This window comes from Rattus norvegicus, chromosome 3, assembly GCF_021556685.1.
Source record: "Rattus norvegicus strain SHRSP/BbbUtx chromosome 3, alternate assembly SHRSP_T2T, whole genome shotgun sequence".
In the NCBI taxonomy this organism is placed as follows: Eukaryota; Metazoa; Chordata; class Mammalia; order Rodentia; family Muridae; genus Rattus; species Rattus norvegicus.
Genome location: NC_141536.1, coordinates 57779473 through 57805045, shown reverse-complemented (window position 1 = coordinate 57805045; position 25573 = coordinate 57779473). Strand labels below are relative to the sequence as shown.

General features: G+C 40.3%; 1 protein-coding gene across 30 annotated transcripts in view; it reads left to right on the top strand.

Annotated features, from left to right (window-relative positions):
* The window catches only part of Chn1 (chimerin 1), a 167095-nt gene that overhangs the window by 91895 nt on the left and 49627 nt on the right, over window positions 1–25573 (top strand). For 14 of the 30 annotated variants that reach the window (NM_001399177.1, XM_087654762.1, XM_087654766.1 and 11 more), the window contains 1 exon segment: window positions 5033–5321. The exons of 9 other annotated variants lie outside the window; for them this stretch is intronic. In NM_001399177.1, the coding sequence (NP_001386106.1) occupies window positions 5033–5321 (289 nt within the window). 30 annotated transcript variants of the gene reach the window in all.

The window sequence follows — 25573 nt, the reverse complement described above, 5'->3', positions numbered from 1 at the left end:
CCATATATATACAGCCACCAAAACTAGATAAGATGGATGAAGCTGAAAAGTGCATGCTGAAATGGACCAGATATAGAGCTCTCCTGAGAGACACATCCAGAGCATGTCCAATACAGAGGTCAATGCTAGCAGCAAACCACTGAACTGAGAACAGGACCCCCTTGAGGGGAATTAGAGGAAGGATTGAAAGAGCTGAAGGGGCTTGCAACCTCATAAAAACAACAATGCCAACCAACCAGAGCTTCCAGGGACTAATCCACTACCCAAAGACTATACATGGACTGACCCAGGGCTCCAACTGCATATGTAGCAGAGAAGAACCTTATTGTGGCAGTAGGGATAGGGGAAGCCCTTGGTCCTGCCAAGGTTGTACCCCCAGTGCAGGGGAATGTCGGAGTAGGGGGGAGCAGTAAGGGGGATGGATGGGAGGAACACCCATATGGGGGAGGGGGAAGGAATGGGGGGCTTATGGACCAGAAACCGGAAGAGGGAATAACATTTGAAATGTAAATAAAAAAATATATCTAATAAAAAATAAAATTTAAAAAAATAAGTCTAACAGAAAAAAATGTGTATTTGGCATTTAGGCTCAGCTGTAATGCTCAGAACTCAGGGGGTCTGACAGCTACAGGAGGGTGCTTATTGTAGAGTTAATGGGATTTCCCCCAGAGAAGTCTAATGTCTCCTATCAGGAAAGGTAAAGTGGAGATCTCCATCTCCTTGTTTCTAGAATGCCACCTCTACCTTCAGAATGCCTGTGTTCCTTTAGTCTCTGCTCCTTTCTCTCCAATGTGCTGAACTTAGTTCTCCCGGAAGAGGATGAGGAGTGAGGTAGGTGCTTGGCTGTGGCTTGTGTAGGTTTTTGCCTAATCACCTTCCAGAACTGTCTGGTGCCACTTTTGGAAATTTAATTAGGCAGATGGGAGGAGAATATAATCATAAGTAATCACTTTAGTAATTTCTCCCATTTTATCATCAAAATTATGCAGCAAGATAGGCAAAATCGTAGCCTAATATTTTAAAGGGGGGGTCAGTTTAAGCTTCTTCAGTGTCCTTAGATCGTAGACTGTCACTTATTTCTGTCCCCACCTGTCTCCTAAGGCTTGTTACACCTGTGTATACCTCAAAAGTGGTTGAGTTGGGTGCTTTGGCGCTGGTAAATAATAGATTGTGTTTATGATGAAACTGGTTTTATGTGTTTATTACTAGAAACTCCTCTGTTGTCTCAATATTAGTGTAGACAGAGTCTTATATATATTTTATTTTCTGTTGTGAACAGGCGACATCTTTTAGCTCCTAGTCCTTTGAAGAGATACTTCAAAATAACTTTGGTCTCAAATCAAAATTAATTTTTGGTTTTATAGAAAGTAACTTTTTATACATATTTTCATCATTTTATGTATCTAGACTGAATTTTTTAGGAATATGATTCACATAGGAAAAAAGCTGGAAAACAATGTTATGTTCATTTTTTAAAGCTAAATGTTAGAATTATATATATTTTGAAATTGGTTCGAATTCAACTGGGCACAGTATCATACAGCTTTGTAAACAGCTCCAAAGCCACTGGCAAGGCTGCTCTTTGTAGGAAGTGGTAATTCCGTACCACAGTCCCCGTGCAGAGCAGAGTGCCCCTCTGTCTTTCCTGCTTAGTAACGTCAGTACCACTCTGGAGAACGTGAGTTTTCATCCTGCTCGGCTCTGTTTGTGTAGAGCGAGGACTGCGGTGTGCCGTTCCAGGCGTGTATACTGAGTAGACGCTAAGCCAGGCGGGGGCATGTGCTCATTTCAGGAAACAGGAAAGGGTACTGTCCTGAAAAGTAGGAGGAGTAGCAGACCACAGAATGCTTAGCTGACAAAGCTGCCTGCTACCAACCTGATGTTCGACATTCCTAACTGAAATGAATGGTGGAAAGAGAACCAAGAAAGAGATTGTTCTTTGACCTCTGTGTGCTTGGGCATGCTGGTGTATACAATCACACACACACACAAAGATGTAAAAAAAAAAAAAAATACTTGAAGCAGTCTTAATGTGAGGTTTTTGAAATTCAGCATTTCCTTTCTTTATTTGATATGCTTTTATGATTACCTATTTCCCATTGTGGTTGCTATGTGAACAGGATATCATGAACTTCCTGGTGTCTTGAGTATTTTCTTCAGTGTTTGCTGAATAAATGACATTCTACCAGCAGAACACTGTTTTTTTTTTTTTTTTTTTTTTTTTTTTTTCTTTCTTAAGGTTGTTTACATGAACTTTGGAATCAGGAAATACAGCAATCTTGTATATTCTGGTTTCAGAAAACATTGCAAAATCATCAGTTACAATGAAGAGAAAAGTATCTAAATGAATTGCTTCCTTGAGTAAAAATGTGGTTGCTTCCAAGGTTGAACAGAGTTTGGATTTGAAATTTTTATACCAATTGCCATTTCAATGACCTTTTAAGAACTCAGAATGTACTTATCAAAAATTCTATTTTTTAATTTTTTTTTTTTTTTATTAACTTGAGTATTTCTTATATACATTTCGAGTGTTATTCCCTTTCCCGGTTTCCGGGCAAACATCCCCCTCCCCCCTCCCCTTCCTTATGGGTGTTCCCCTCCCAACCCTCCCACCATTGCCGCCCTCCCCCCATAGACTAGTTCACTGGGGGTTCAGTCTTAGCAGGACCCAGGGCTTCCCCTTCCACTGGTGCTCTTACTAGGATATTCATTGCTACCTATGGGGTCAGAGTCCAGGGTCAGTCCATGTATAGTCTTTAGGTAGTGGCTTAGTCCCTGGAAGCTCTGGTTAAAAGGCAGGGTACCTCTTGTCCTTAAGTCTGGTGTCTTCTTTCGCTTTTTTTACATATAGTAGACCCATCCATTCCCATCCATTCTCAAGGGCATTCTGCTTGAGCTCTGCTTCTGATCCCACAGACACAACTAAGTACAAATCAGATCAGAGTACAGAGCAGTGCCTGATAGGCCATACCATTCCTTATGTGGCTTCCTAAGTAACAGCGAGAAAACATGCAGTTTCCTTAGTAGAAAAAATAATGATTTTTTAAAGGAAAAAAAAATCACCATTCTAGCCTGCACATGTGTTCCATGTACTTTGAGGCTAAGTCTCATCAATACCTTATAACCATGCGCTCCTTCAGTTAACTCCTGGCTCCCCAAAAGCTGGCAGGCCAAGGAGCTGAGCAGCATAGAGAGGGCTCTTGGTGTTAAAACACAAGTCCAAAGTTAGGCTTCTCTCTTTCAGTCTCACTGTGCCTAACCCTTTGGGACCAGTTCTACTGCCTTCTTCCCTAGCCCTCAACTTCTGGCTGTCACCACACTGCCTGACACTACCGCCCAGTCTTTATTTTGAGGCCATAACCACATGGAAAGGAGCTAGGTAATATCAAACTGTCTTTCAGTGTTTTTGTCGTTATTGCTGGTTTTGTTTTAAACAGTACACAATGCATATTAGGCAAAAGGAAATTATAGAAGTAAACTGAAAAACTAATAATGTTGGTGTAGACGTTTTATCCTTCTAGCCTTTGAGACTTACAGGATTGGAAGTTTACTTGGGGAAAATGTTTAAGTATAGAGGAAATGGAGAAGTTTAATTATATGGCTCATTTACTTGATTATAAGTAAAAACCTGATTGCTTAGAAGGAACAAAAGGTGGAAAATTATATGTTAAAAGATCAATATTGATATTATGTTGAATTCTGGATTAAGTATTATTAAAGTCTAAATTACAAAAGTAAACAGACTACTCTGGATCCATTTATTGAAAAGTATCTAATTCCTAGCAGAATGTGCTAGCACGTGCCTTTAATTCCAGGATTAGGAAGCAGAGGCAAGCAGGTCTCCTGAGTTCAAGGCCAATCTGGTCTGCATAGTGATCCAGGCCAGCCAGAGTGAAAGCTGTAGATAGGGTAGGGTAGGGTAGGGTAGGGTAGGGTAGGGTAGGGTAGGGTAGGGTAGGGTAGGGTAGGGTAGGGTCGGGTCAGGTAGAATAGAATGCTCAGTTCTTACCCATTTGGATACCATTGTGCCAGAACCCTGTGAATACTGAGTTTGTGCGTCATGTGGTGTCTTTTCAAAGCAAAAATTACTTTGATTTTAAAGTCAATTTCTGTACTGTATTTTAAGGACAAGGTGTAGTAGACCCTCTCTGACTTGCTGGTTTACTGGTGCTCACTCTGAAACTGGCAGCTCTGCCTGCTTTGGCGTCAGCTTCTATTAAGTTGCTTCAATCTCCTGGCAAGGACGCTGGTGTCAGCCATGCCAACTTGGATCCAGTTCTGAGGTTTCCCTACAGGAAGCAAAAATACTAAAATCACTATGAGGAGAAACCATCCTTCTCCAGTTATTAAAGCATGTCATTAAAACTGACAACAGATTTCTGTGGTCTGATGACGTGGGACTTACAGGCTCTGTATATTGCAAGCATTTCTTGTCCGTACCAAGCCAGCAGACACAGAACAAGTTTAAAGGAAAGATCAAGTCCTTGACCTCTGGCCAGAAATGGCCCAGTGTGTTTCTGTGTTGTCTGCTGCTGCTTGGCTCAGTTCTGGAGACTGCACAAGTGTAAACGACTGCTGGCTTCCCACTCGAGTGAGCACTGAATGGGACTTCCCTTTTGAGAGACATGAGTGCTGGCCTTTAAGTACATTAAATATTTTTTGTTAAACTTGAAGAAATTTTATATATTATAATTGACCAATTGTATATTGAATATGCCATCTTAGTTATAGGATTTATTTCCCCTACTTCATTACAAGTATAACAAAATGGCTTTAAAAGATACCTAAGTGAAAATGCTCTTTCTAGGATCACTGTGCTAGTATCCCTGGTTATTTCAAGTTCACTGTGTTTAGGAGTTGAATTTTATCTATTCCAGGTGATTAACTGGGATTAGATACAGCTAATCTAAACAGTCATTTGTAAGCAAAATCAATAGATTTCAGTTTGGGGGTGTTTGTGCTTGTTTCTTCTTCAGAAAGAATTCACTTGTTCACTTTTCTTAAAAGCATCTTTCCCATTTCATTGAGGCAGATTTGGAAGTCAGACCAGAAACTTCAGGCTGTACTACGATGGAAAGCACTTTGTTGGGGAGAAACGCTTTGAGTCCATCCACGATCTGGTGACTGATGGCTTGATTACTCTCTATATTGAAACCAAGGCAGCAGAATACATTGCCAAGATGACGATAAACCCAATTTATGAGCACATAGGATACACAACCTTAAACAGAGAGCCAGCATACAAACAGCACATGGCAGTCCTGAAAGAGACACATGATGAGAAAGAGGCTACAGGCCAGGATGGGGTGTCAGAGAAAAGGGTAAGCTATCATGAACAACACTTGTTTTTGTCTGTTGGGAGTCCTTGGAGAGAGCCCCTGTGCCCAAACTTCCCACAGTGCTTTCAGAAGGAAATGTGGTCCTTGTAATGCCTGGGTCTGTGGGGATGAGCATTGTATGTCTCTCGTGTATCTGATTAAAGTGCACCAACTGTAGTTCTGCTGCTGCTTGTGTCCCTTCAAGGAATCATCTTCAACTTTAAAAACAGGTTGGAAAATGGCCCAGTAACAGAAGTTAAGAGGCTTTGTCAGGAGCATAACTTATGGCCAAGAAAGACAGATACACCTTATAAAGGAACTGGGGGATTACATAAGAATCTTTTGTTTTCTTTAAAGGGAGTTTATAAGTAGTTCTGTTTTTAACAATGTTATTTATTTTAATACACATGATTTAATTTGTCAGTAGCTATTACACTACTATGAGAATCAGCCAGCCTTGAGTGGGAGGATGTATCCCTTAGTGTTAAGGAATTAAATCAGAAGGATTTACTTTCCTTTAATTGTAAAATAGTTTACATTTTCAGTTGTCATATTTTAGTCATGATATATTTCAGAATAACATGAAAAGTTTTAATCCTTTGGTGTCGAGATCATTTTCCCTTGTTGCCCTTCTTCCGCACCCTTTCTTGGGAAAAGGGAATGTCGTGTTGTTATGCTTTATGTGGGGTCAAGTTAAAGGAGCGGTTTCTGTTTTAGATGAAGCATGTTCCTGCATCTGGGTCTGCTGGAGTCTCTAGTGGCTACGTGGGTACAGAAAGGTTTAAAGCCTGGCTTCTGTCCACAGATTTGTAAGCTGGTCACTCTGTGTCTTGTTGCGGGGCAAGTGGGAAAGTGTGTGTAACCCCCTCCCTCAGTGCTTGGCTGGCAGTAACCCTGCGATGTAGGCTCTGTCTGTGACCTGAGCATACAGCAACGTAAGATTGTTTTGCTGTGAGTTGGCAGGAGATGGAAATTTAGTCTTCGTTGTCCAGCCCAAATTTTGGGCTCTGGCCCATCTTAGCTCAACTGGTGTTTCATAACTACAGAGAAATGAATATTTTAAATCATTGGCTCTTGAAATTTTGCTTTAAATATGGTCTTCCCTATATTTATATTTGCCAGGAGCTGAAAATCTTGTGTTGAGTTGCCAAAATTTAAAATCCCAAATTTGTGCTCCGTTGAATTTGCTCTCTCTCCGTCTCCTTCCCGCTGTTGCTTTCCCCTTTTCTTATTTCACCTGTGGCGTTCCCGGGACTGTCTGCACAGTCTACATCTAACAGTGGTGCTTAGCAGCCTGCTAGACATTTCCATTTCCATTCCTGAAATACTTAAGTCTTTCTAAGTCCATCAGCCTGATGGTAAACTTTGCTAGTGCATATGTTACTTTTTCATCTCAGGAACGTGAGGTGATGACACTTAGGTACTTGAATTTAGGCTAGTTATTTAGCTTGACAGGCCCTGGCATGTCCCTTGTATAAGGTAGAAATGGCAATCCCAGTGGCAGGAGAGGAGCCTGAAATGAGCACCACCTACAAGATCCTCACTGTTCTGATTGTATTCTGACCATACTGCTTGTCAAACTCCCAGGACTCTCTTGGGTTAAGCGGCAAGTAAACCGTGTTTATAGAAAATAGTTACCGGGAAGTATCTCTCTGCAGTGGTACATCATTGAGGATCATTTAAAAATTACACTTTGCTCAAACCGCATGCATCTTAAATAGAGTTGACTTAGAACTCTCACTGAAAAATAGATTAATTTTATTTATAGGTTTCATCCAACAAGACAGGAAAAATGACCTATTCAACAGCTTGAAACATTGACCCCCTGTCTGAGTAGATGGCATTTGTAAGAAAAAGTAATCATGCTTAATTAATTCAAGATAAATAGTGACACAAAAGTGGTTTTATAAACACTGTAATGGATCTTTAGTAGTTAAATCCCTTCCTTGCCCAGGATTTCTTACATAAAAAGCAAAAGGTGTTGGTTCTGCAGAAACTGGAGTAGTGCCATGGGCTGGATGCTGGTGCTGACATTGGAAGCTGGGTACTGCAGGCATGAACTGAATGTTTCCACATGAGGCCACTGCTTCATTTCTGTGAGGACTCTCTCATATTCAGCACGGGTGCTGGGCTCGGCTATTCAGTGCTGTGCCATGGAGCAGAGAGAACCCAGTGCTAAGAAGTGTCCTGGAGCCTCTTGACAGGTGAAAGTTGTAGCTGTCTTCCAACTCCCGGCGGTCAGCCAACCGTCAGTGCCTGAGAGAAGAGGTTCGCTGAAAAAGCTGAATTGCACAGAATTCCAATAAAAACACATACAAAGATTCAGTGCTCAAATAAATTAAACAAAATTTACACTTTTAAAATTAGTTTCTTTTTAGTTGGTTTTCAGTGGTGACTTAAGGTGATTGCAGCGCCCAGGTAGTGCTCCAAAGACTCCTTGAGTTTCCAGCTGTTGTTAAGAATAGTTTTGGAAAATAATGCTTCATGTAGTGTCCGTTGGTAAACATTGGAATGGTGGTTGCTCTGTTTTAGACTTGAAGGGTAAGAATCCCACATGTGTGATTGCCGTGGTCCTTAGGTGTCAGTTCTGTCCTGAGCTTCTGTCAACAGTTCAGTCTGTGCGTTTGCTGTGTGGTTTCATGGCCATGCACACTTTAATGGCTACTGCATGGATTGTTGCACAGGGTGTGCGATGTATTTTCATGACTATGAGTATTGTTGCCACAGGAAGTGAGTCTAAGCCAACTCTTGTTCCTAGGAAACCTGGTAGCCTATTGTAATGGCCACAATTTTCCTTCCAAGTGATAGCTATGATATTTTTCTCATTTACTACTCAACACATTTTCTGAGCTTAGAAAAATAATTGTAAACAAGAAAATTAAAGCACTGTATCACATAGAATGGGGAAGAGGCAGCATGTGAGGGAGCCAGACTCTTCTCTTCTCTTCTACAGTGGCTTCATTTAGTCATCCAGGCTGGAGAGGGGCCCAGTTTATTCGTAACCTCTATTTCTCTTGGAACTGAATTTGAATAGATTCTTGTTCCAAGTAATAAATATATGTGTGTCTGTACAGATCATGGACCAATAGGTTCATTCAGTAGTTTTTATGATAATTTTATACTAATTAAATTACTAATGTATTAATTTTAAGTCTTTTGGAAAACATGCTGTTGAAAATATTTCTTATAAACATTAGTAATATAAACTGACAAATAAACCATATAATTTGCATTTCAGAAACAACACCGTGAGCCAAGACATAATCTAGACAGAATGTCCTTAGTTTTGGATCAGTTATCTGAACATCCGCCTTTTCACATAAGGATGCCTCTGATGGCAGGGGTGTGAAAACACTTGGTGTAATGAAACGTCAGCAAGCTAAACGGTACCCTTCTCACAAACATTGTCTCTTTCTCTCCACACACACATCTGTATATACATACGCGTATATATGTGTGTATGTATTCCTTTCTCTAAAGAAGCTTAGAATAAATGTAGCACCTTACACGTTGCCATGAGTTTGATTTTAAGGAATTTCTTTTGTATTGAAACTTATTTTAAAAGACTTTTAGGATTACCAAACTACATACATTTAACATTGAAATATAATTGATACACTGCTAAAAGTTATCGTTTACTACTAGAACATTTGGATACCTCTGTAAACATCCAATTCTTTCCTTGGGACAGCCTGAGGGGTGTAGGTGATCTGGTGTGCTAATTGGTGTGGTTTTTTTGTTTTGTTTTGTTTTGTTTTGTTGTTTTTTTTCCCACTGTGCTTAAAAGGAATGTAGCATATTATCTATAGCTACACAGGCTCAATTTAAAAATCAACAGACTGGCTGTGTATAAACTTAATCTTAAATAACATAATTGTTCACACTAGGAGAATAGCATGAAGCAAGCTTTAGAAGCCATTCTGTCAGCGCTTGCCTAGCAAGCGCAAGGTCCTGGGTTCGGTCCCCAGCTCTGGGAAAAAAAAAAAGAAGCCATACTGTTTGTCCTCCCTCCTCCTTTACCCCTGCCTCCATATTCTTTGGCCCAAACCATGTCATTCCTTTTTCTTATATCTGTTTAAGCTACTCTTTTTTTTTTTAAACCTTGCATGGGGCTGGAGAAATGACTCAATGGTTACAAGCAGTGACTGCTTTTCCAGAGGTCCTGGGTTTGATTCCCAGCACCCACACGATAGCTTACAAACATCTGTAACTCCAATCTCAAAGGATCCAGTGCTCTCTTTCAGCTTCTGTGAATACTGAATATGCAGTGTCCTAGCTAGGGTTTCTATTGCTGTAATGAAGCACCATGACCAAAAAGCAAGCCGGGGTAAAAGCGTTCACACTTTTATATTGCTGTTCATCATTGAAGACGTCAGGACAGGAATTCAAATAGAGCTGTATCCTACTCAGGAGCTCCTCCAGGGGCCATGGAGGGGTGCTGCTTACTGGCCTGCTCTACATGGCTTGCTCAGCCTGCTTTCTTATAGAGCTCAGGACCACCAGTCCCGGATGGTACCATTCACAGTGGGCTGGGCCCTCCCCCACTCAGAAAATGCCTTACATCTGAGTCTCAAGGAAGCATTTCCTCAATGAGGCTTCTTCCTCTTTGATGACTCTACTTTGTCAAAACCAGCCAGTACTTGCGCGCACACAAAGGCAATGTTTTCATGTCGTGAGCTAGCCTTACTCTCCTGGTCCTCCTCCTGCTTCTACTCCTCAGTGCAGGATTGAGGGTGTATGGCACCCAGTCTTGAGTTTCATCTTCCTCCTCTTCTTTCTTAGCCCTGCCTTCAGCCACCTCAGACTCCACAAATTTACATTGTAGCTTTTCAAAGATCAGCTCAGTTTCAGAGGTGAGCACTCTTCCCCAGAACTCCAATGTGGTAGGGTTGCTCACTACCAAGCTCATGATGTCTAAGAAAGCTACAGCTTCTGCATAGAACTTCAAATAGTGTTCTGTCCTCTGTAACACACTTTGCTTAGATAGCACAGTTGTTTGTTTTCCAGGAGCCTGTGGTCAGTGTGTACCAGTTACGTGGTCCTGAACAAGCCTTTAGCCTTAACCTTCCTAGATGTCAGTTCATCCCACTGATAGCTTATAGATGTCACTAGATGCCGTTGCGCTAATTAGTATGAAACTGCTTTTTAGATTTGTTGATTTTATTTTATATGTCTGAGCATTATATTCCTGCTTGATGCCTGCAGAGTTCACAGTCTCCTAGAACTGAGTTACAGACAGTTATAAGCTGCAGTGTGGGCGCTGGGAATCAAATCTGGGTCCTCTGGAAGAACAATGAGCACCCTTAACCACAGAACCATCTCTCTGGCCCCAAGTAGATATATTTCCATGAGAATTTCTATAATGTGGTCTTCCTTGAAAATGTAAAACACTAGCTTCATGGATCATTATGGCTCTCCTAGGTCAGATCAGCCAGAGTCAGATGCCTAGGTACTAGATAAGCCCCAGCCTACACTGCAAACACAGCTTCAGGTTTCTCTGGGAAATATTTCTATGTTCTAACTGTCCTTTATGTTCACAGAAACATCCAAAGTCTCGTAATTGCTTCATCCAGAAAGTAGAGCTTCTCTCTTAGTAAACAGTATGGTGAATAACTCTTGTCTTAGGGTTTTACTGCTGTGAAGAAATGCCATGACTGCAGCAACTCTTCTAAAGAATAACATTTAAAGTGGATGGCTTACACTTTTTGAGGTTTAGTCCATTATTGTCCATGGTGGGAAGCATGGCATTCAGACAGACACGGTACTGGAGACCAAGCTGAGAGTTCTACATCTGTATCCACAGGCCTCGAAAAGTGGCTGAAACACACTTCTTTCAAAGGCCACAACTCCAACAAGGTCACATCCTATTAGTGCCACTCCGTATGGATCTATGGGAGCCATTTTCATTTAAACTACCACATTCCACTCCCTGGCCCCCACAGGCTTATAGCCATATTATATTGAAAAATGCATTAGTTCTACTTCAAAAATTCCCAAAATCAATCACAGTGTGAGCACTGTTTAAAGGTCCAAAGTTCAGAGTCTCTTCTGAGACTCATGTAATCTCTTAAATGTAATCCCCTATATAATCAAAATCAAAAAGCATATCACATACTTCTAACATGTAATGGCACTGGCTATACATTACCATTCCAGGTAATGGTAGGAATGGGAGAAAAAAAACAAAGCAAAACCAAAAACCAGCTGGGAAAACTCAAAAAAACTGCATCACCATGTCTGCAGTCAAAGCACTCTTCAGATCTCCGACCCCTTGTGAACTACAGCACACTGCTCTCTCTCAGGCTGGTTCCACTCCCTGTTGGCAGCTTTCCTTGGCAGTATCCCATGGCTCTGCCTCTGTCATCTCAGGGTTCCCAGAGCAATCCAGGTTTCGTCTTCCCAGCCTCATGTAATGGCCTGTCTAGGCCTCCGTGCAGGGACACCCTGACACAGGCTCGGACTCAAGCACTTTCCTTTGTTGAGGAGGGGATTCCCTAACCCTGTTCTTCCATCCTTGAATCTAAACCAGAGCCACATGGCCAAAGACAAAACACTGTTCTTGCTAGGGCTGGAACATGGCCCCTTGCTTGAATAATCTTCTTTTTTTTCATTTTCATGTTTTCTATGAGTGTCTTCATTGCCTAAGCTTGGCTGTTCTCGAACTGTCTCTGTAGACCAGGCTGGCCTTGAACTCAGAGATCTGCCTGCCTCTGCCTCTGCCTCTGCCTCTGGAGTAGTGGGGTTTAAAGCATGCATCACCACACCTGGCTCTAAGATTTTCTTTTCTATTTTTAAATTGGATATTTTTAATTTACATTTCAGATGTTATCCCCTTTCCCCCCACTCCATACCGTTCTCCCTCCCCCTGCTTCTATGAAGATGTTCCCACTCCACCCACCCACTCCTACCTCAACACCCTGACATTTCCCTACACTTGGGAAATGAGCCTTCACAGGAACAAGGACTTTCTCCTGTTGATGCTGGACAATGCCATCCTCTGCTACATATGCAACTGGAGCCATGGGTCCCTCCATGTATATTCTTTGGTTAGTGGTTTAGTCCCTAGGAACTCTGGTTGGTTGATATTATTGTTCCTATGGGGTTGCAAACCCCTTCAGCTCCTTCAGTTCTTTCTCTACCTCTTCCATTGGGGTCCCCTTGTTCAGTCCAATGGTTAGCTACAAGCATCATCATCTGTATCAGTAAGGCTCTAGGAGAGCCTCTCAGGAGACAGCTAAATCAGACTCCTGTCAACAAGCACTTCTTGGCATCAGCAACAGTGACTGGGTTTGGTGGCTGTATATAGGCTGGATCACCAGGTGGAGCAGTCTATGGACTGCTCTTCTTCACTCTCTGCTCCACACTTTGTCTCCATATTTCTTCCTTTGAGTATTTTTGTTCCCTCCTCTAAGAAGGACTGAAGCATCCACATTTTGGTCTTCTTTCTTCTTGAGCTTCATGTGGTCTGTGGATTGTATCTTGGGTAATCTGAGCTTTTGGGCTAATATCCACCTATCAGTGAGTACATATCATGTGTGTTCTTTTGTGATTGGGTTACCTCACTCAGGATGATATTTTTTTAGTTTCATCCATTTGCCTAAGAAATTCATGAAGTCATCGTTTTTGATAGCTAAGTAGTACTCCATTATGTAAATGTACCACATTTTCTGTATCCATTCCTCTGTTGAAGGACATCTGGGTTCTTTCCAGCCTATGGCTATTATAAATAAGGCTGCTATGAACATAGTGGAGCATGTGTCCTTGTTATATGTTGGAACATCTTTTGGGTATATGCCAGGATTATATAGCTGGGTCCTCAGGTAGTACTATGTCCAACTTTCTGAGCAACCTCCAGACTGATTTCCAGAGTGGTTGTACCAGCTTACAATCCCAACAACAATGGAGGAGTGTTCCTCTTTTTGTTTGCTCTCTGCCCCTTTTAGTATTTGATCCTCTGGAGTCTTAACTTCTTGAGTTCTTTGTATATATTGGTGGAGCAGTCAAAACACTGTTCTTGCTAGGGCTGGAACATGGCCCCTTGCTTGAATAATCTTCTTTTTTTTCATTTTCATGTTTTCTATGAGTGTCTTCATTGCCCTCTATCGAATATAAGATTAGTAAAGATCTTTTCCTAATCTGTCAGTTGCTGTTTTGTCCTAATGATGGTGTCCTTTGCCTTACAGAAGCTTTGCAATTTTAGAAAATCTGTTTGTTGATTCTTGATCTTAAAGCATAAGCCTTTGGTGCTCTGTTCAGGAAATTTTCCCCAGTGCCCATGTGTTCGAGGCTCTTCCCCACTTTCTCTACTATTAGTTTGAGTGTATCTGGTTTTATGTGGAGGTCCTTGATCCACTTGGACTTGAGCTTTGTACAGGGTGATAGGAATGAATCGATTTGCATTCTTCTACATGCTGACCTCCAATTGAACCAGCACCAATTGTTGAAAATGCTGTCTTTTTTCCATTGGATGGTTTTAGCTCCTTTGTCAAAAATCAAGTGATCATAGGTGTGTGGGTTCATTTCTGGGTCTTCAGTTCTATTCCATTGGTCTACCTGCCTAACTCTGTACCAAGACCATAGAGTTTTTATCACTCTTGCTCTGTAATACAACTTGAGGTTAGGGATGGTGATTTCCCCAGAAGTTCTTTTATTGTTGAGAATAGTTTTCACTATCCTTGGTTTTTTGTTATTCCAAATGAATTTTCAAATTGCTCTTTCTAACTCTGTGAAGAATTGAGTTGGAATTTTGATGTGGATTGCATTGATTTTGTAGATTTTCTTTAGTTCCTTCTCACAAGTTGGAAACTTACCTGGCTGGGATCTTGCCTTGAGGTCACTACTCTCTTTATTTCATTTTACATCAGGCTTTTCTCTCATCTGTTTATCTCCTTGAACACTTGATTTATCTCCATTCCTCTTCTTGGTGTCCCCCCTTTCTCCTCAAACCATACATTTTGTATTTTTCCTTGTTCACCTTGCTTCTTTTCATTATAGATTTCATAAGTGAACATTAGTAACCAAATGACAGTCAGTACTAGGCTGTTTTGAAATTCCCTCTGCCATTTCAACTAATCCAAAACTCTTCAATATAACCTTAGGCAGACTTTTTTGGACAAGAACAGAAAACAGCCACATTCTTCACCAAAATACCTTAAGAACAATTTCTAGGCCACATACTAGCATTCTTCTCCTCTGAAACTTTTTAAGCCAGGCCCCCACATTTCATATCATCCTCAGCACCACAGTTCCGACATCCATGTTTAAGCCCCACTTAAAGAGTTAACTTTTTTCTAATCTGAAATCCCAAATCACATTGGTCCAAAGAAAAGCACCATCAGTACGCCAGTCCTTGGTAGCAACTTCTCTCTTTGGATTTTGTTGCTATGAAGAGACATCATGACCATGGCAACTCTTATAAAGGAAAATGTTTAATCAGGGCTGACCTATGATTCAGAGGTTTATCCTGGTTGTCCATGGAAGGAAGCATGGTGGCCTGCAGTTAGACATGGTGCTGGGAAAGGAAATAAGAGTTTTCGATCTAGATCTGGAGGCAGCAAGAAGTGACTGAAACTACTTTCTCCAACAAGGCAACTCCTTCTCCAACGAGACCATGCCTCCTTATAGTGCCATTCCTTATGGACTTATGGGGGCCATTTTTATTGAAACCACCACACTTTTATTTATCTCCACTGGTGCCTGGGAAATTGTTTGAGTCTCATCTGTCCTTCCATTTTATTACCCACAGAAAAGAAAGCTGTGTCTTTACCTAATAACTTTCTAGTAACTATCACATTAAAGTGTGTTATCTCTTGTACCATTCGCTGTTTGGTGTGAGTCACACTCTAGCTCTCCTTTTCTGTGTGTAAGACACAAAGCTTTGTGCCACCAGGCCTGTTGGGATGATGGATAAGCCTCTGCTCCTGCGGAATCCATTCATGTACTCACAGGTTCCTCTCTGTTTTCTTTAGTCCTCCTAGGTCAGTGCCCTCCTTCCTTGGCCACTGATATCTTCGTTTTCTGTCTCTAAACAGTCTTCCCGAACCATCTGTAGAGACAGCTTATTCTGGTTATCCAGATGTTACCTTGAATTTCAACAAATTGAAGAAGGCAAGGCTATCATCCTGTTTCTCTTTAAACTTCCATGAACTAACCCTCATCTTTCGAAATGAACTTCATTTAATTCATTTGTTCTTTTCTCCTGTTTGCAGAAAAACAGTAGACTGGGGGAGAAAAAATATAGAGAGTTCTGGCTTACAAAACTTAGTATTTCTAGCTGTTTAACATTAACATTTGGGAAGTAAGAAGCAAGCCACCTACATTATCTATAAAATATTGTGATTTTAATACATGTTTAAGTTATTTATCTCCAGCTTGAGACTGTGCTACAATAGCCAGCTAATCACAGAAAATTAAAAACAACTTAATTTTTAAAAAAATCATGGATCAGAAATAAGTACAAAACTATGCTATTTCATCCCAGTTTCGAGGGTTTAACCTCTCAGTCTTGTTTCCTTTCTGATTCAGCACTTTGAATTTCATGTAAGCAGTTGTTGACTAATCAAAAGACTGAACAGTAAGTATGCTTTTTAGTTTATCCAAATTTAAGGTCCTAATGGAAACTAATCAGGAAACAGAAAGGAAGCACAGTTATTTAGCCAAACTCCATAGTGTCTGTTCTGGAATGTTCCTGCAGGTGGGAGGGTCATTCCCATATTAAGGAGAACATCTGAGACCAGAGAATTATCCTTTTGGTGTAAGAATGGTGACTGATGGGTGGGGTGTTCTGCACTGGGTCATGACCCAGTGCACAGCTGTCAGTCATATATGGGTCCATGTAGATCATACTGAACAATTCTATGCCTAATGATTGAAGAGATCTTCACTGGACTTCAGGAAATTATTTATGTGACTTTCATTTGTTCTTCCATGTTATGACCCACAGAATGGAGAATAACTGAAAATCACTGAGGAAACTAGATCCAAAGAGGACGGTGGAAAAGAAACCCATCCGTTCCTTAGCTCAGAGGAGTGAGGCCGAAAGAGGACCCAATTGTAGTTTCTGAGCCACCTGCAGTTTGAGGAAGAGTTCTGTATCTGGGCCAATTGAACAGATAAAATAACTTTTTAGTTACTGACTAGAAGGTTGAAAAGTAGCTACTGGAAATTCACCCATTATTGGCATTTCACAGTGTTTAGGTTTGGATGAGGAAATCATTACTGACAGAAACCTTCATTTAAGTGTGCAGACGGACGCCAACTGTGCACACTTAGGGCTGACAGCGTTTGGGTGCATGAGACAGTCGTCATCGGGTCAGCACCTTGCCCCAGACACAACAACCCCATGAGAGCTTGAACCCACAGCCTCTGTATGCAAGGCAAGCTCTGTCTGTCACAGCTGAGCTACACACCCAGCCGTTGTTATAATTCTTAAGAACTGGGCACGGCACGTCTTCTGTGTATTTGTTTTATAACTGATTTCAGTGTGTCTGAATTAGAATAAGTTCTCCTGTGACCTAGAACTGCCTTCTGGCAAGCAGGACTTAAGGATTCTAGTGACCCTTCTTTGACTTTAAATAGTTTATGGCCACATTCCAGAGGTGATGTTCCACAAGGTTTGGAAAACTGTAACTGTTGGTAAAAAGAAGAGAACAATAGCCAAAGAAATAGAAATGTGTCAAGATTTTATCGGCCCTTGCTCACCGTGTTATACTAAAACATGTATGTTGTGGTAAGGAGCTCAGTCGCTTTATTTACATATAGGGAAGAAGATGGCTCAGTAGGTAAAGGCACTTGCTACCAAGACTAAAAACCTTAGGTCAGTCCCCAAGATCGGTATGATAAGGAAGAACTAGCTCCAGCAAGTTGTCCTTTGACTTCCACCCGCACGCCATGCCATACATACAAGAAAGGCAGTATATGAACAAGTATGACTTTCATCATGACATTTTAAATGGATATATCAACGTCATGTTCACCATCTCATCACTTATTCTAAACTTTTAGCTGAATATATTGTTTTTCTTAGAATGCTTAAATAGCTTTGGCTCTTTACTATTTAATCTAGGATTAAGATTCATAAAATAAGTTCTGATAGGCATCATGGCACAGCCCTGTAATTCTAGCGATTGACAAGGCTGAATCTGGAAGACTTATAAGTTCAAGGTCAACCTGGACAACTTAGGAAAACCCTATGTTAAAAAGCAAAAGAAAGGCTAGGACGTTAACTCAGTAGAGCAGCTGTTTAGCATTCACTACTGGGAAGAGGGGAAGGAGAAGGAAGAAATTATGTAGCCCTGGATTATCACCTTGCCATAGCTTGCATAGACAGCATTTGATCCAGGACTTTTTCTAACATTATTTTCTTCTTCTTCTTCTTCTTCTTCTTCTTCTTCTTCTTCTTCTTCTTCTTCTTCTTCTTCTTCTTCTTCTTCTTCTTCTTGACATTGTTTTCTTTTTAATTATATTTTAAATATTTAAAACACATTTTACATTTAAATATATTTGATTATATTCTTCTCCTCCTCCAAGTCTTTCCAGATCCTCTCCCCCTTCCTACCCACAGGACTTTAAGTTCATAAAAAACAAGCAAAAACTCAATAGAACAACAACCCCCCCCCAAATAAAGAAAACAAAGCAAAAAGAAAAAAGCAAAACCCACCAAACTGTGACTAAACAAAAGCACACACATGCACACACAAACCATGGACATTTCTTTACTCTCTTAATTCCATACTTTTGGAGATTTGTTTTCCACAAAGTTCTGCCTTACTTCTCATGTAGAACCCTTCAATGAAAGCTTGGACAGTCTATATTTCTAGCATCCTACTCCATGTACAAAACAACCAGGTTGGCTGGTTGTTTGTTTGGTTGGTTGGTTAGTTGGTTGGTTGATTAGTTGGTTGACTTAAATGGAGCATCCTTTAGAAGAAGTTTGAATCCTAGTCTGTAACTTCCATGATCTTGCTTTAAGTATGTCAGTAGCCTCTCTGTGTCTCAGTCATAAAATGAAGGATCCCGCTTCATAGCAGTAGATAACATGATTTTTTTTATATAGAAATTCTCTCTGTTAACCCTTTAGAGGTTTAGTTTGGGTTTTGTTTTGTTTTTTTTTAATAGGTTTAGGATCCTTATAAAACTTTCTATTCTAAAGAATAGAACAGGATGGAGATGTATAAATTTAGTATCAACTTGCTTCTATGCCCATGATGGTCTGTTTTTTAAGTTGTCACATGGTTTCCTTTGGCCTCAGGAAATTATAGGTATCGTCTAGCTCCCTAGTATGCACTTTAAAGACAGTAACTCTGACAATAAAAGCAGAGCCTCTATAGGTAGGAAACCTTGTGAAATATTTCCTTCAGATTTTCTCCTATGGTCCGCATGACAGTCTTTCAGGGTTGGGTTTTATACTAACAATATGGTAGGTTTGTGGTCAGTTGTTAAGGAATTCCAGGCGCACCTAAATAATGCAGAATGAACTCAAAAGGATAACCAGACCATTCCACCAAATCCTTCTTGGTGCCATTATAGAGCGAGAACTTTAGACTCTGCTAATAGTTAAGTGGGTCCCTGTCTTAAGTTATTGAATTACTCAAAAAGGAGAAGTTAGACCACCAGAGTGGGCAGGCCTTCCTCAACTGGACATGCTACTTCAGAATCACAGCTCTTCCCTCAGATTTGCAATAATCTCTACTGTCAAAAGAGTAAAGACTCCATTGTATACAATAAGAGTATCTATTCCTATACAGATTTGTATTACATTTTATATTTTAAAAATATATTCTCTCCTATAATGTAGTTTTATTCCCTAGTTGTCACTTGTGGCAAATAGTACTCTTTGTTTAAGTGTCACAGAAAGATCCAAGTTATGGGAGAAGGGTGAAATATACAAATTCCGTCTTGTTTTCCAGGAACAACAAAACTAACTATCTAATAAAAGATTGATATAAAAAGTGATAAATGTACAAAATTTACAGTAATTCAACATGTGAATTTCAAATAGTACTGTACTTAGAATGAAATGGATAAATTTCTTATAGATGTTTAATAATTGGACTATGTAATGATTTATATTTACAAAATCTTTTGATAACTAAACATGTATTATTAACATTAATAATATAAAACACATTTACTGTAAGTCCTCACACCTTCATACTTTTGACATTTGTCTTAAGTTCAGGTAGACACTCTCAGGTTTCCACTATTTCGGCCTTCAGTGCGTTTCATCTTCAGGCTGGTGATCACTGACTCTGAATCTGCCTGAAGACCCGTTAGTGTGACCTTCTATGTAATCAAGAATTTCCAAGCCAATCGGAATACTTTTCAAATCAGATTTCTGAACACTAGCAAACTACTCCAGAAGTTCGTTGTAGTGTACAAGCAGAAGGAGCAGGAATAGAGACCCTCTCCATCTTTCACCCAGCTCTATACTGATCCCTCCCCATCCTATTTGTTGGAAGTAGGGCAGGCTGTAACAGTAAGGATTGGCATTTTATAAGGCAGAGATAAAGTAGAGATGCCTCCAGAAATGTCACAGTTGGCACACATGGATCTGTCGTCTGTGTGAACGTGTTTACCTCTCTGTGTGCACATGTTGTAGTTCTGTTGCACAGTAAATGCTAAGTCTGTGGTTCTCTAAGTTCTTGGGCTCAGATCTGTATTATGTTTTAAAATTATTGAAAACAAGGGATTTTGGGGCTGGGGATTTAGCTCAGCGGTAGAGCGCTTACCTAGGAAGCGCAAGGCCCTGGGTTCGGTCCCCAGCTCCGAAAAAAAGAACCAAAAAAAAAAAAAACCAAAAAAAAAAACAAAACAAGGGATTTTGCTTATATAGGTGCTTTTGTTAATATTATGCTGGAAATTAAAACTAGTTTTAAAAATAATTCTGGGAAATAAAATTATCTGGCAACATGATAACATTATTATGATAATAATATTTGATTAAACAAAAACCTTTAGAAAATGGCATTATGAAGTTAATTATGGTAATGCACACCTGCCCAGAGGCTGAGGCAGGAGAATTCCACTGAGTTTGAGGCCATCTTATGCCACATAGTGAGTTCAGGCCAGCGTGGGCTGCAGAGTAAGCCTCTGCCGCAGTAGTAGATGGTCGTAGAGAATGCTGTTGCTTTACTGCCTGTAAATCTCTCTAGACTCTACTGTGACACTAGGGGAAAGGGTTCTCAGAAATAGCTCTGCATTCATTCTGCGGCCACACATTGTTTTGATTGGAGTATAAGAAGAAATCCGACCTATATACAGTTGAATAGGTGTTTTAGTAGCTTTTTCAGATAATTATGGATAATTCTCTTTGATGCAATGCCATAATTAATATGTTTCCAAATAGAATCTGAAATCCTGTCAGTGTCTTACTTAGTTATCCTGGAACCTCTCAGCGTGCTTTGAACTCTGAGTGGATCTGTCCACTGTGCATGATTCTGCAACATGTATTAGTCATTTGGAAGATGCCAATTGCCTCACAGAGTTCTTACAGGTGTTGACATATTTATATAGTATCAGAAGGCACATCTGTTGATATCGTCATCTCTTCAGAAAAGTCTTGTTAAGTAACAAGAATCTCTCATATTCAGGAAGCAGACACAAACTTTCCAGAGTTACGTTGCTTGAAAGCTTGTAGTTTGTTACTGACTCTTTCACCAAGTGGAAGGCTTGCTTTATTTATTTTCCAGATCAGAACTTCTTAAACTTTTCTAACATGACTACATTTCACCCAAAATCTTTTTTTTACATTGTCCCAGGTATTTAAGTATATTAATGACCTATAAGTCAAACATTTCTGATAAATCATAGAAAAATTAATTTAAAAGGAATTTTTAGGTATACATATAATTTTACTACTTCATACAGACTAAAGCAAGTTTGCTTAATAATAAGATGAATATGTTTTGCTTTTATATAAATCTTTATATATGCAAAAGCAGTTAGATGCTTTAGCATTTCCACAGATAATTCATATTTTGCTTTTGATTGTTAGTGTTGAGAATGCTGCCTCCCACAAATCCACAGTCCAGAATGTAGAAATAGTCGTGTTTAGGGCCATTTCGGAAATTATTGGTAATGCTGCCTAATCTCATCCCAAACTTCGTTTCATGATTTATTTTCATAGAACTCTTCAGCAACTCAAAAGCAACTTTTAAAATTAAGCACTCTAATATAGTATATCAAGGGCATACTAACTTGCTTGTTAGAAACTGAGGTAGGACAGGTTAAACCATTACAGTTCTGTAAGAGTAGAAACATTGGAATATCAGGGTACAGTAGTCTTTTCTCTGACTCAAAGTTATCAAAGCAGCATTCTTGTTATGTGTAGCTAGACTGCATGCACAGTGCAGACTGCATGTGTTGTGTGTTCATAATCAAGGCTAAGTGCCGTCTCACTCCACAGAGCTGACGGGTGCTGACAGACACCAGGTTCATTGTCCACTGTTTCTCCTCACAACTGTGTCTTTGGGATAATGCAATGCATTAATCCCTGCACTCGGGGTCTCAAAGAACTGGCTCTTCTAAAAACGAGAACGGCTACACTGCTAAGATACCCCGTATGACAAGGTCTTCTCCTGCGTGTTTTCAGCTTGCTGTTTGCTAGACATTTTGGTTCTCAAATGAGAATCTGAAAGCTTTCTACCATATGATGGGCTTTTCTGGTGAGGTTAATTCTGATTTTGACATTGTAATTTTAGATATGATGTAAACTATATCAACATTTGTAGTATTCAACTGATATCGCAGTTTGGTATTTTGACAATGAAAAAATGTAATAGGTGCATTCACTTAAATTCTCTAGCTAGCCCTTTCCTTGTTTCTGTGTCTTCCTTGCTTTTGAAAATGATAAATAATTTCATCTTGGAGTGCCTTGCTGGTTTGAGTTTATAGAAAGGAAAACGATCAAACTTGGAACTGTGCTTGCTAAGGATAGGAAGTGCCCACATTCTCTTTCCTTCTAATCTTATCTTAACATTCATCCTCACAATTTTCATTCATGAAGGACTTTTCCTAGAACCTTATGTTATTCCTCCATGTTATTCCAAAAATAATTGCTTTGGTCCTGTAAACAGTCTTTAGAAATGGAGACCTGCCGTTCAGGATGGCCGCTGGTCTTCTTGACTAAAGTGGCTCACGCTCCCTCCATGCTACAGATATTTCCAGTCCACTGTCTCCTTTGGGTGGCAGCGTTGCTAAGATACTTCTGTCATCACAGATTTTTCTCTCCAACATGTTTCCAGTTCATTGTTTTGCAGCCATACTGACTGTCAAATGTGGAAGCAGTGTTTAAAAGCCGTTCTTTGTTGTATCGCTGGCCAGGCACTGGATTTTTACTAATAGCTGAAAAACAAAAAGTACATTTCAGGTATCTCCTTCGTGTTAGACATGACTCAGCAGTACACAGACAGGAGCTGTGTGCAGTATACAGGGAGCAGGTGTCCTGCCACAGCACCCCTGACTTCCTGTTCTCAGCCGGGTTACAGTGACAGCAACACTCCCTGCATTACTCCTAGCTTGTCCAGGAGTTCCAAACGCTTGTTGGATGCAGGGTGCTGAAAATACATGCTTTGCCTACATTCTGTGTATGCACATGTCTCGTCTGTCTCCTAATATCTGTCCTGGGAGAGGTCCTCTTCATCATTCCAGCTCTATGGGAAAAAACAGACTTACCTACCTCTTAGAGGCTCGCCTAAGAGCTGTTGTATTCTTCCTTCCCTAAGATCCTAGCTCACTGGTCCACATCATCTGACTCAAGGCCTGTGCTTACTTCCAGATAGCACTGCTTTATTTACTTAAAACACAGTTTCACTCTTCATGGAAAGTGGCTAGGCAGGCTGAGGAGGAGGATAAATAAGCTGCAGCCTCCTGTCTAGTATTTCTGCCCTGAGGAGAGCATTTAAAGGCACACCATCATGGAAGGAAACATGTCTGCAGGAAGGCACAGGAAAAAAGTGACCTGTCCCAGAAGTCCCAAGAGAGGATGGAGTAGAACCACATTAGTGGGCTGAATTCAGCCTCTCTTAGAAAGTGGGATTGGGGAACTAAAACAGGATGAAAATAGCTATTATCTGCTAATATGTGCTTCAATTGTAATCAATTCATAAAACATGTATTTATCACTTTAATATCTGGCCCTTGTGAAGATAGCATGTGCCCCTGTTTTCTGGTACTCCCCAGTTATAGTGGTGAAACCATAGCATACAGTACTCAGGGAAATACTTGTTGATTGAATTTAATTCACGAGTGCCCAGTATTTCAGCTGTATGTCCTGGACACTTCTGCATTCTCATGAATAAGTTTATGGAGAACAGAAAATATAATTTCTCAGGCTATCCAAAGTCTGTATTTAATGTTATATTCTTTTTTAAAAATAAAAATTGCATCTTAATTTATCAAATTTTACATTAGCCAATCTCTGTTCAGACTTAGATATTTACCCTCCTATACATTATAGTGTCTATTTGGTGGGGGTTAATGAAAAGTTTACACATTCCTAAATGTAGCTGCTTAGTTAATTACCTTTTTAATTTACCATTTTGAAGAATAGTCTTGTTTTCATTCAAGAAACAAAAAAGAAACCTATAAAAAAAAGATATTATACTTAGTAATACCTCTCCCCCGAAATTCTAATGCCTAACCAAGGACTGCATGTGACTAAGTACAACCCACATGTCACTATGTCCACCATAGGCAAAATCGTGATTTGGTTTTGTGCCATTTTGCAAGGAGGGGCTTTCAAGTGCCTAGAGTTAATTGCCAAGACTATCTGCTTTAGTTTGCACTTGAATGTCCCCCCAGAGCCCCACTTCCGGACAGTGTAGGGCCACAGTGGAGCCTCCAGGAGAAGAGGCTAACAGAAACTAGGTTCGTAAGCAGAGGCCCTTGACAGAGATGCCAGGATGCCGCTTGATGGCTGCCATGAGGCAGACTGACTTTCTCCACTGTCACAAGCGCAGACCAAAAGGACTAAGTAACTATGAGGTGAGGACAGGAAGCCAAAGTAACCCTTTCTCCCTTTGAAGTTGATTCTTAGCTGTCTTGTCACAGTAGCAGACAGATGACTAACACACTGCCGTATTACTCTGTAAGCTGCAAATAGTTGTCAGGCCCAGCTCAGCCAGGGATGCTTCTTTTCAGCTCTAAGTATTTTTGCTAATGGTTCTCTCTGTCACCGTGAGCCTCACTTACAGTTCAGTCTCAATCATGTCCCTGGGTCTCAGTGAAGCTCAGCAGAGAGGAGAGAGACAGGGTATAAAATTACAAGGCCTGGATTCCATCGTGGCTGCTTGGATTTTCCGCTTCTAAAACAAATGCCTTAATATCAACAGATTTCCCTTCTGAAAAGCAGGAGCATGAGAACAGAATGAACTAGCCTATGTAGCCAATAGTCTTAAGTTCTGGGAAAGAACCCTGCTGTGGGTAGTACAAAAGCTGAGCTGGGATATTTTTTGTGGGTCAGTAGATTAGCAGAATACAGTAATTAAAATTATCATGAAGTAAGACTAGAAGGGGATTACTGCCTTGGAGGTTATTTTGTGATCTGAAACATGGTTAGAGAGTCAGGCTTGGGGCAGAAGAGATTTTCCAACAACTCCCGCATGGACCCAGGCTTATTCTGACGTCATTCATAAACCCAAAGGTAAATGCTACTTGTCTTCTGCCTCACATGGGTTCTTTTTTCTTTTTTTTTTTAATGTTTTTTTTTCCATTTTGTGTGCATTGGTGTTTTGCCTATAGTGTGTGTTCATGAGGATGTTGGACCCCTGGAATGGGGTTACAGACAATTGTGAGATGGCATGTGGGTATTGGGAATTCATCCTGGGTCCTCCAGAAGAACAGCTAGCACTCTTTTTTTTTTTTTTTTTTTTTTTTTTTTTTTTTTGGTTCTTTTTTTTGGAGCTGGGGACCGAACCCAGGGCCTTGCGCTTCCTAGGCAAGCGCTCTACCACTGAGCTAAATCCCCAACCCCACAGCTAGCACTCTTAACCTTTGAGTCATCTCTCAAGTCCCTGCTTTTTTTTTTTTTTTTAATATACCAATCATTTGTAGGCCTCATTCAGATGCCTCTAACCCTGTTGAGTGTTGATTTCCATGAGACAGCACACATACAAAGAATCTAATGACTGTCTCTGGGGTGAAGGAAAAAATCTAAGTTATGGATTGCTAAAGTGTTCTCTAATTTCATTAGGAACCTGTGAACTGGAAGGACTGTCATAAGATAAAATGTTGTAGATATGATATAAAAAGGTTTT